Below are 11,989 nucleotides of genomic sequence, written 5' to 3'. Positions count from 1 at the left end.
CAATATGGCAGGAGGTTTTCTGGACCAGAGACCACTTTATCAAATGCATGAGGCAAATGCTGATCACTCTCATGAATTATCTCTCCTTGCCACTTTGCCAATAAACTAGGAAGACTTAATAGCTTGATCCTTGGTATGTTTCATGTTTATTAGGGAGCTAGTCCCACTGAGTTTTATTATGCTTATTCCTCAAGTAAGTTTATATAGGATTGCAGCCTTAAATGAGACATTACTTTTTCTTTTAAATTGTTCTTACTGCTTTTTGAACTATACAAAATGTAATCAACCAAAGAAAATAAAACTAGAGTTTGTATGGAGTGCAGTATCTTCCTGCTCGCAATCACTTTACATTACAGAACAATATGGGCTAGGGAGCCAACTACTCTTCCCTCAGTTGTGGGCATAGATCAGTCCAGAAAAAATGTTGGTGTCTGGGCAGAGCAATCCCAGAGGACCCCTTGCCTTTATATGCAGGAATGACATCCACATGTCCACAAATCTGTCCTGCTGTGCTTTGGTAGATCCACAACAGTGAGTTTATTTCTTGTGTCAAACCAAGCTACCACACTCTATAGCCATCCAGCTGCTTCCAGTGAAGCCTCTGATGTTTCCTGGTGTTTGGCAACTTCTGTTCTGGCCTCCGGAAGGAAGAGTATTATTAAGACTTTGTTTACTACTGTCCCCCTGGATAAAAGGGTCAGTGATGTACAAAGTGCCCAGCTCCAATAGAATACCCAATATAGTCCCAAAGGCCTTACTTCTGAGTAAACATGCATAGGATCAAATGGTTATTAATTTTCTAACATTTAAAGGGTGTAGGTGAAGTGGAATCTAGCCCATTAAAGTGTATTTATTTTGAATACTTGGAGGTCGGCCATTATCAAAGGTGCTATGGACTTGAAGAAGCATGTGTACAGGGCGAAAGGGACAAACGAGCTACGCGGAAGGCACGTCAAGCAAATCCTCATTGTGACCATCTTACATCTGGAAACCTATGTCCTCACTGTGGGAGGCTGTGTGGATCCAGAACTGGCCTCCACAATCACTTACGGACCCACCGTTAAAGACCTTACCCTGGAAGACAATCTTACTCGGCCACGAGTGATTGCCAATAGAAAAAAATGATTCATAGGGTCACCCGACTTGAAGACTTTAATATTTTAATACCTTTAATATTCAATGTTGTAATTCTTAACACCTCAACATCTTCACATCCTAATATTTTAACTAATTTTAATATTTATTATCATGTACTGAGTTTTTTAGTTATTTCTGTGTTTGATTATGTTTGATTTATGGTATAATGAATCTATTTTAAAGCTGTTTAATATATGGTTTTAATTATGTATTGGTTGTTTGTCTGTTGTGCAGTGCCCAGAGAGCTTCGGCTATGGGGCGGTATATACATTTAATAAATAAATAAATAAATTTCCATTTTTTACATGACAATGAGCATTTATCCTGCATTCATCCTGATTTGCTTGCTGGGTGTTTATACATCTTCCCATTAGTCATTTATTAATCCAACACTTTTCAATTCATTTCCTTGTCACTTTCCTAACTACAAAAGGCCTGCTTCTTTTTTAAAGTGAATTTGTTTCCCTAGGGTGGCAGAATCCTTTAATCCACTTTAATTGCACAATCCTACCAATCCTGGTATGCGCTTTAATCCCTTCCGCAAAATACTGACAATCCAGAGACACCCTTTGGCTGACAATGGGTAGGCAACATGTCTTCTGAGTCAAGAGAGTGGGGTGGGGCTATGCAATGCACGCAATGCATGTTTACTCAAAACTAAAATCCACTAAGGTCAATTGGACTAGCTCCCAAGGTAATAGTTTCCAGAAGGGCAGTTGTGTTAGTCTACTGCAGCAAAAACAACAGTTTTGTGGCATCTTGAAGACTAACAAGTGAATTATGGCATAAGTTAAATCAACATCACCACCAGGCTAAGTTCAGAGCAGGGAAGCAAGTATCCAGAAAGTGCCTTCCATGCACTTTAGAATTACAGACACTCCAACAGGATGTACTCTGTAGTGACAGGAACTCTGCAAAACAAACTTTTGTGCATTAAAGAAGCTCTGCATGGGTGGGGGCCTCCTCCTCATAGATACTGATGAGTAGGGACTCCATGCTCAATCCTTAATCAAGCAAGGACAACTTTTTTCTGTTGGTTTTTTCTCTCTTTATTTTAAATAACACAAAACAAGGATCAAATAAAAATAAAAGAAACAAAGATAAAAACCCCATAACCACCACAAGAGGAGCCACTGAACAAGCAATAAGCATCCTCACATACAATATTTTCCAAAGTTATGTCTCTTGAATGAAATCAACATAACTCAAAGTACTTTTCCACAATAAGTCATGTATTGGTGGTGGTCTACAATTTATTTATTTTTTTGGTGGTGTAATCAATTAAAATAGTACTATTTTGCAAAAAAAGAAAAAAGTTATCTACTGCTTTTTATTGCTCACAATTGCTTAGTGTTTCTGTTAATGTCATTTACCATACTTATTTATTTTATTTATAAAAATAGTTGTACACCACTGTTTGTTAAAAACATCGAAGTGGTTTACATGTTTAAAAAAACAACCACCACCATAGAATTTATTTTAAAAACCATTACAAATACAATAAAAACAAAGGTCAATGGTTGAAAAAAAAGCATGTTCTCAATTGCCTGCATAAGCCTGGCGAAACAGAAAGGTTTTCAGCAGGCATTTAAAAGTTAAAGCAGAAGGCACCTGCTGAAGCTCTGTTGGCAGAGCATTCCAGAGAACTGGGCTGATGACACTGAAGGCTCGATTTCGTGTCAATGTTAAATGAGCCTTGCCAACCTGAGGGACAACCAGAGCTGCTCCTTAAAGAAGACCTCAGTGATCGAGCTGGGATATAAGGGTTCAGGCAATCCCTAAGATATCCTGGACCTAAGTTGTTTAGGGCTTTGTAAATTAATATAAGGACCTTGAACCTGGCTCAGGAGTGGAAGGGCAGCCAGTGCAGATGTTCTAAAAGTGGTGCCACATGCTCCCATCAGCAATCTGGCAGCCACATTTTGCACCAGCTGGAACTCATGAACCAGGGCCAAGAGCAGCCCCACACAGAGCGCATTGTAGTAATCCACCCTCGAGGTTACCAGTGCATGGACTACGAAGGTCAAGCTATCCCTATCCAAGAACAGCCATATATGATGAACCAGACAAAGCTGGTAAAAGGCACTCCTAGCCACAGAGGATACTTGGGCCTCTAGTGACAGAGATGAATCCAGGAGTATACCAAGTCTACAAATGTTCCGAGGGAGCGCAACACTATCCAGAACAGGTAACCTTCCTATCTCCTGCCTATCTACCTCTACTTGGTGCTCCATTCTTCAAAACAGTCCAATGTTGTGTTCTTCCAACTCTTGATGAGCCTTACTGCAGTTAACAGAGACATTAGCAGCTCCGTATGAATTGTAGATTTCCATTCTCCCACAAAAAGAAATAATAAAGCTGTTTAGTGTATAATAAAGTATAATAAAGTGTTTAGTGTAATAGTACAACAATAGTACCAATTTTATTTTTAAAAAAAGTATTGAACAATAGGGTAAGTCCACCACATACAATAATAAATACCTGACTCTCCACATCCTGTCCAACAGTCCAAAAGGCTGCTGTAGTAGAGCTAGATGTCCTGCTTAAAATAGGAGGGTCAGGCATCACCTGTGTACAGCCTTGAATGAACGTTCCCTCAACCTTGTAGAAACTGATTAAAAAGGTGTTGCCTCCCACACATCATTCCAATCTGTTATATCAGTTGTAGGATTGCCTGTCCCCATATGAACCAGCCTGCACCCCTGCGGTCTTAATCAGAGGGTCTTCTCCATGTGCCACACCCCAGGAAGGTGTGGAGGGTGGCCACTATAGAGAAAACAGCTGCTATAAAGAGCTATTTAGGAGGTGTGAGAAGAAATACAGAAATTGACAAAACAACAATGTTATTTCAGGCCTGAATTAGCTTTATTGAACATTTGTATGGGACAAAACACAAATCTACAATACAAAAAGACTTATAGGATTTATGCTGGTGGCAGCCAGACTGGAGATTGCCAAATATTGGAAAACATTGGACGGTTTAACACTGCAAAACTGGCAAAGGAAACTGTGGGAAATTGCTCTGTTAGAGAATTTAACTCAGAAAATAAGACTGGCAGAAGGAAAAAAGAAAATTAAGGACTCTTTTGAAGTTGACTGGTGGCCTTTTATCTTGGCTGCTACATTGGACACTAGTTTGGGACCACTGCCTTAGCCATTCAGATCATTGTGGATATCTTAAGAATGGAAGTTCCTCAGAGAAGAAAACTATAAAATAAAATCTTGAAAGTTAATTGTTATGAGGGGAAAGTGAGGGAAGGGGGGTGATCGGGTTTTTTATTTGCTAATACTCTAATGTAAAATTAGAAGTTATCAATTCTAAGAGGAAAGGGAATTAATAGGTCATTTTTTATTTTGTATCTCAATATATGCTAATGCAAAATGGAAATAAAAATAAAGAAATAAAGCTATTTAGATCTGTCTTGTTTGTCATCTAGCCTGAATGGGGAACTCGAAAGATTGTGGCTACTTTGTGACATTTTAGTTGGTCCTCATAACTGGAGTGATGTCTCCTTGTGGTCCAAATTGATAGAATGTTGGAGCAGGAGAAGTTGAAATAAGTAAGTGTAAAGTGATATACACTGGGGCAAAATAAATAAATAAAATCCAACTGCACATTGATGCTGGCAATGCCTGACCAGGAAAGGGATCTTGGGGTTGTGATGGACAGCTTTATGAAAATGGCAACCCAATGTGCATTAGTTGTGAATTTTTTGTAAACCACCCAGAGAGGTTCGGCTATGGGGTGGTATACAAATGTAATAAATAAATAAATAAAAGCCAACATTCTACGTCGGTGATCATTAGGAAAACAAACTGCCAATATCATAATAACTTTATACAAATCCATAGTGCCACAACAGGGTAATATCCAATGTTAGTCATATTCAGAGTAGATCCATTGAAATTAATGGACTTCAGTCTATTGATTTCAGTGGACCTACGCTGAGTAGGACTAACATTGCCTGTCACCCACTGTGTACAGTTCTGCCAATTGCAACTCAAAAACTATATTTTAGAACTGAAAAAGATGCAGAATAAGGCAACCAAAATGATCACAGGGCTGACATAACTTCCCCGTGAACAACGATTGCAATGCTTGCGGCTTTGGGGTTTTGGCAGGTAACGGGGGGACATGACAGAGGTATATAAAATTATCCCCTCGCTGGATCGTCACCTTGTAGTGGTGAGTGGGCTTACGTGTTCCAATGAACCCTGTGAGCGATGCCATTGAGAGTCATGTACACCCAGCAGGGTTACCCATGGCGGTAAGGTCAAGGGAGAGGAACCAGACAAAGAACGATCCAAGAAAGTCCTCAATGGCAGAAGAGGTGGAGGATAACAATGTGTATGTTACAACGGCTGTGAAGGCGGATGAAGGCTGCAGCAGATAAAGGACTTCCAATCGTCATGGTACCCATGCCATTGGATCAAAGCCTTTTTCTGTCAAGATTGTGTGTTGATCATGGTGCACCGATCTCCCCACATAAAACAAATTCACGCACAGGCATCTTCCATAACAAAAGTCCCATGGCAATTGGCAAATGGCGACGGGGGCAGGACTGTGAAATCCAGAAGCCCCTAGTTATGGTCTGGTACATTGGCGATGGATACAGATTCAGATAGATCCATTGTTAAAGACTATATTTTGGAAGACAATCTTACTTGGTCACGAGTGATCACCAAGAATATAAAATTATGCATGGTGTGGAGAAATTGGATAGAGAACTTTCCTTCATCTCTTATAAAACTAGAACAAGGGTTCATCTAATGAAGATGAATATTGGAAGATTCAGGACATATGAATCGAAGTATTTGTTCATGCAGCACATATTTAAAACTATGGAATTTGCCCCCACAAGATGAAGTAATGGCCACACCAACTTGGACTGCTTTAAAGTGGATTAGACAAATTAAGGTAGGATAAAGCTATCTATGGCTACTAGTCTATTTTATGTCTATTTTACCTGAAGACTCAGAGGCAGTATGTTTCTGAATACCATTTGCTGGAAGCCACAGAAGGTCCTGCTTGTTGGCTTCTCATTAACATCTGGTTGGCCGCTGTGAGATCAGCATGCTGTACTAGATGGGCCACTGACTTGATCCAGCAGGACTCTTCTTATGATCTTAATTCACGCCCTTGCGGGAAGCTATAGCATCTTATGCTAGTTTCTCCATCAGTAAAATGGGTGTAATAATGTGTAGCGCCAGCAGTTACTGTGAGAACATTTCATTGTAATCTTTGTGCAGATTTGATATTTTTAATAGGTCTAATAGATTTAATAGTCTATTGCAAGATAGATTATCTTGTAACATGTTAAGGAAGTTGCCTGCGAAAAGCTAAATGAATAAAAGCAACAAAAGTAATTTGTTAGCTGGATAACATCTAGGATTTAAAAAAAATAATATTTAAAAGGGATAAAAAAAAAACATCGTCCTCTTCATCAGATTCATGAAGTATTATCCTCAGTGACCTTAATGCATCTGATGACACTGATTCTGCTCACCAACGCTTACGTCACAATCACTGTGCCTTTCAATAACTGCTAATACATCTGATGCAGTGGACTCTAATGCCTGTTTTTGCTTTATTTTATAACTGTCTTGTGGCAGCACTTTAAAGACTAATGATAGTCAAAGCTTTCCTGGTCCTGGACCACCATCGGCTTCACCAGATGCATTACTTGCTGTTGTTAGCTGCCCTGTGCTTTTAAAAGTGGGCTATAAATGTTTTAAATCAGGTATAGCCAATACGGTGCCCTACATTCTTGGGAGTCTAGCTCAGTTCTGCCTACACCAAGCATAGGGAATCTGTGTCCCTCCTGGTCAGCCTTCCCCAACCTGATGGCCTCCAGATATTTTGGACCGCAGCTCTCCTCATCCCCAGCCTGTACGGTCAGCAATCAGGAAAGATGAGAGGTGAGAATTTTGGGGAGGGATTTAATCACATACTGGAAAATTCAGGCTATGCAATTCTCATTCACTCAGAGGTCTTGTGCAACAAACCCACTTCTCCAAAAGACCAGACTTCTTGGGATAAGGAAAGTGATGGGAAAATGCACTGTTAAGTGTGGGATAACAGGAGTGAAAATTGGTGGGAAAAATATGATTAATTTAAGATATGCAGATGATAACCATACTACTAGCAGAATTCAGTAATAATTTCAAACAAATGCTGATGAAAGTTAAAGAGGAAAGCACAAAAGGAGGACTACAGCTGAATGTCAAAAAGACTAAAGTAATGACAACAGAAAAGCTATATAACTTTAAAGTTGACAATGAGGACATCCAACTTGTAAAGAATTATCAATACCGTGGCACAGTCATTAACCAAAATGGAGACAATAGTCAAGAAATTAGAAGAAGGCTAGGACTGGGGAGAGCAGCTATGAGAGAACTAGAAAAGGTCCTCAAATGCAAAGATGTATCACTGAACACCAAAGTCAGGATCATTCAGACTATGGTATTCCCAATTTCTATGTATGGATGTGAAAGTTGGACAGTGAAAAAAGGGGATAAGAGAAAAATCAACTCATTTGAAATGTGATGTTGGAGGAGAGCTTTGCAGATATCATGGACTGCGAAAACGACAAATAATTGGGTGTTAGAACAAATTAAACCAGAACTATCACTAGAAGCTAAAATGATGAAACTGAGGTTATCATACTTTGGACACATCATGAGAAGACATGATTCACCAGAAAAGACAATAATGCTGGGAAAAACAAGGGAGTAGAAAAAGAGGAAGGCCAAACAAGAGATGGATTGATTCCATAAAGGAAGCCACAGACCTGAACTTACAAGATCTGAACAGGGTGGCTCACGACAGATGCTCTTGAAGGTCACCTATTCATAGGGGCACCATAAGTCGAAATCCACTTGAAGGCACATCACAACACCTAAGCTCCCGGAAAACAAATCAAAGTGAATGCTCAATACAGTAAACTGCTGAGATTGTCTGATCTCCCTCCAAACAAATCAAGGTGAATGCTCGACAATAAACAGGTCATCTGGAGGCGCCCGTAGTCCAAAATGTCTGGAGGGCACAAGGTTGGGGAAGCCTGCTCCAGATGTCGTTGGACTCCAACTCTCATCAGCACCGGCCAGCATGGCCAAAATAGTCAGAAGCGATGGGCGTTGTTGCCCAGCAACATCTGGAGGTTCGTCCTCTGGTCCCCAGAGCCAGCTGCCTTGCACGGAATCCGACCCTTGCTCTGTCGAGCTCGGTATTGTCTACACTGACTGGCAGCAGCTCTCCAAGGTTCAGGCAGGGCATATTCCCTGCCTGGAATCCATCCGTGGTCGGTAAAATGAGTACCCGGCATATGCTGGGTGGTAAAGAAAGGTCGGGGAAGGAACTGGCAATCCCACCCCATATATACGGTCTGCCTAGTAAGCGTCGCAAGACGTCACGCTGAGTCGGAAACGACTTGCACTATAAGTGCGGGGACACCTTTGCCGTTTTTACCTGGAGATGCTGAGGACTGAGCCTGGGGCCTTCGCCACTGCGAGAGGATCCTTCCTAACACGTGGAGGGTTCATCGCCCTCCAGCAAAGACCCGAGCGGCTGTCTTCACGCTTCCCGACTGCCCCGCAGGGCTTCGCCAGAGAATACATCCCGGCTGTTCTCCCCAACTCGGCCGGATGAAAAGCTGCAGGCAGGGCCAGGCCTGGGTCAGGGGCGCAGCAACGTCCCGCCGCTTCCTCTTACCCTCCGCACAGGGAGAAGCTCGAGTTATATTGGAGCCGCGCAGAGAGAGAGGCGGCGGCCAAGGCAGGAGGTGGGGTCTGGGAATCTGCGGGAGGAAAGGGAGAAGCCGCCGCGCTTTTCCTTCCCCGCCAGCTCTTTTTCTTCTCTAGATGCCACGTTTGGCGCCGCAGCAAAGCCCGTGACGGGAAACAGGCGGGCGAGAGGACGAGCCACGGCCGGGAGCAGCAGCGGCGAAGTTTGCAAGTTGCGAAGCGCTCGGTGGCGCCGTCGGGAGTGCTGCCTCCCCCGCTCTCCTCCGCCGCCCCTCCCCTCTTCCTTCGCCGCGCTGTTGGGAAGGGCCCGGCTCGCTTTCCCAGCGGCGCGGCGCCGGGAAGGGCATCGGGGGAGGGCTGCTGGCGCGGCTGCCTATGAGAGAGGCTTCGCCGGGCTCCTCCGCTAGATCGAGGGAGGCGGAGGCGAGGCGAGCCGGAGCCGCGGCCATGGACGGCGTCGCCGGCCTCACTTCTTCGGCCCTGGAGAAGAACGTGGCGGACTTGACGGTGATGGACGTCTACGACATCGCCTCGGTGGTGGGCCAGGAGTTCGAGCGGCTCATCGACCAGCACGGCTGCGAGGCCATCGCCCGCCTGATGCCCAAAGTCGTGCGCGTGCTGGAGATCCTGGAGGTGCTGGTCAGCCGCAACCACATCAACCCGGAGATGGAGGAGCTGCGCCTGGAGCTGGACCGGCTCCGCCTGGAGAGGGTGGATCGCATCGAGAAGGAGAGGAAGCACCAGAAGGTCAGGGCGGGGGCCAGAGATGACCACGGGTGGATCAGGCCCGCGTGGGGGCCAGGGAGGTCAGGGGCGTGCGGCTTTGGGGGGAGGGAGAGAGAATAGATCCGTTTCTCCGCCCAGCGGTGCCCAGGCGCAGACCAAATCCGGCTGAGTTGGAGGGCGAGGGAGTCTCTTGGACACTCTCTCGCATTTCTCCCTCCCTCATTTTTTCTTCCCCACCCTTTGGAAATGTGAGATTTGTACGCTCTTCGGGGCAGGGACCTGGGCTGTGTAACTCTCTCCAGCCTCGTGGAGATTGGACAGCCCGCTGCTGTAAAAGAAGTAACAGCAACAGTGGCAGCGAGAGGACGGACTTGTGTGCATATGTTGGGTTTGTTGTTTTTACTTGCCATTTAAGCCCTGCTGGGATCCACCAGCCTTACTCTTAGGAAAGGTTGCCTGTAGGATTGTGTATTCCCTAACTATCACTAGAAGTTAAAGTGATGAAACTGAGGTTATCCTACTTTGGACACATCACGAGAAGACAGGATTCACTAGAAAAGACAATCATGCTGGGAAAAACAGAAGGGAGTAGAAAAAGAGGAAGAGCAAACAAGAGATGGATTGATTCTATAAAGGAAGCCACAGACCTGAACTTACAAGATCTGAACAGGGTGGTTCATAACAGATGCTCTTGGAGGTCACCGATTCATAGGGCGGCTGTAAGTCTGAATCTGAAGGAACATAACACACACACACACATGGAAGAGGTGGGGGGAAATCTGTGTAGAGGATTTGCTGATATCAAAGGAAAGGGGTCAGCCCTCCAGAGGCACCTGGTCGAAATGCAGCAACCCTAACAGGTTGCTCAGTAGCAGCGAGCAAGGCTTCCAGCCCTCTCCAGAACTTATCTTCGGCCTGGATGTTACAAATTTCCAAGCAAAGGGTTTATCCTTTAGAACAGGGGTGGGAAATGGAAGGGGGGGTTTTAGGCAGCCTTTCGGGCCTCTCCAACAGGCCTTTGGAGCTCTCCCCAAACCACACTCTCTCCCCCATCACACCCCTCACTCGCCCTGCTTCACACACACCCTTGAGTGTTGTTTTGTGTCCTTGATCTCTGATAATGGCTGTTGCTTGCCTGGATTGGAAATAGTGAGGGGTGCGTGAAACTATGTGTAGAGACTAGCCTACTAGACAAAGGTAAATTTTACATTCTTGGCAACTTTTGCCTCTAGCCCCTCCCCTGACTGGCATGTGGCCCTCAGAAGGTTGTTCAGAAGGGAATGCGGCCCTCGGGCTGAGCAGAGTTCCCCACCCCTGCCCTAGAACAACATGTCTGAAATGAGGGGTGCCTCTAAACATTGGCAGAGTGCCTTCCCATCCTCACCGATTAGCCACCACCTCCTACTGTTGTAGGATCATTTGATTGAAAGGCAGGGTATAAATCTTCAAAAGAAATCACAGAACATATTTGTAGATTAAAAGCTTTCAGACAAACTTCAGCCTCAGCAATTCCAGGCATTTTTTAAAAAATTATTACATTTATATAGGTGCTGTTCAATAAAAGGCAAAAGATTTGTATGATCTGAAGAGAGACCAAAGTATTAGGTGTTGTTCAATAAACATTCCCTGGGTGGCTTAAAATAATAATATGAAAAACATAGTAATGATTTAAAACCAGCAATAAATAATAAAAGATAGTACAAAGCTTTCCTTGCATAGAAGCAGCATAAAATAATTTACAGCCTAGATGTAAAACAGTTTGTTGTTGTTATATGCCTTCAAGTTGATTACGACTTATGGCGACCCTATGAATCAGTGGTTCATGACAGATGCTGTTGGAGGTCACTGATTCATAAGGGTCACCATAAGTTGTAATCGACTTGAAGGCACATAACAGCAACAACAAATGAATCAGTGACCCCCAAGAGCATCTGTCATGAACCACCCTGTTCAGATCTTGTAAGTTCAGGTCTGTGGCTTCCTTTATAGAATCAATCCATCTCTTCTTTGGTCTTCCCCTTTTTCTACTCCCTTCTGTTTTTCCCAGCATGATTATCTTTTCTAGTGAATCATGTCTTCTCATGATGTGTCCAAAGTATGATAACCTCAGTTTCATAATTGTAGCTTCTAGTGATAGTTCTGGTTTAATTTGTTCTAATGCCCAATTATTTGTCTTTTTCGCATTCCATGGTATCTGCAAAGCTCTCCTCCAACACCACATTTCAAATGAGTTGATTTTTCTCTTATTCCCTTTTTCACTGTCCATCTTTCACATCCGTACATAGAGATCGGGAATACCATAGTCTGAATGAAGTTCTGGTTTAATGAGTGAATAAAAGAGATTCACTCAGCACCGATTTACTAGCCTGATCCTATGCATGTT

At 43.6% G+C, this 11,989-nt stretch overlaps 1 protein-coding gene across 2 annotated transcripts in view; it reads left to right on the top strand.

The window, feature by feature from the left end:
- The first annotated feature begins 8,626 nt into the window (after window positions 1–8,626).
- RILPL1 (Rab interacting lysosomal protein like 1) overlaps window positions 8,627–11,989 on the top strand; it is a 34,130-nt gene continuing 30,767 nt past the window's right edge. The window contains exon 1 of one of the 2 annotated variants that reach the window (XM_061602941.1): window positions 8,627–9,627. In XM_061602941.1, coding sequence (XP_061458925.1) covers window positions 9,256–9,627 — 372 coding nt within the window. In that variant the 5' untranslated portion in view covers window positions 8,627–9,255. The remainder of the gene's footprint in view (window positions 9,628–11,989) is intronic. The other variant, XM_061602940.1, reaches the window with a different exon arrangement.

This window comes from Rhineura floridana, chromosome 19, assembly GCF_030035675.1.
Source record: "Rhineura floridana isolate rRhiFlo1 chromosome 19, rRhiFlo1.hap2, whole genome shotgun sequence".
In the NCBI taxonomy this organism is placed as follows: Eukaryota; Metazoa; Chordata; class Lepidosauria; order Squamata; family Rhineuridae; genus Rhineura; species Rhineura floridana.
Note: the sequence above shows the minus strand (reverse complement) of the source record. Positions and strands in the feature narration are given on the sequence as shown.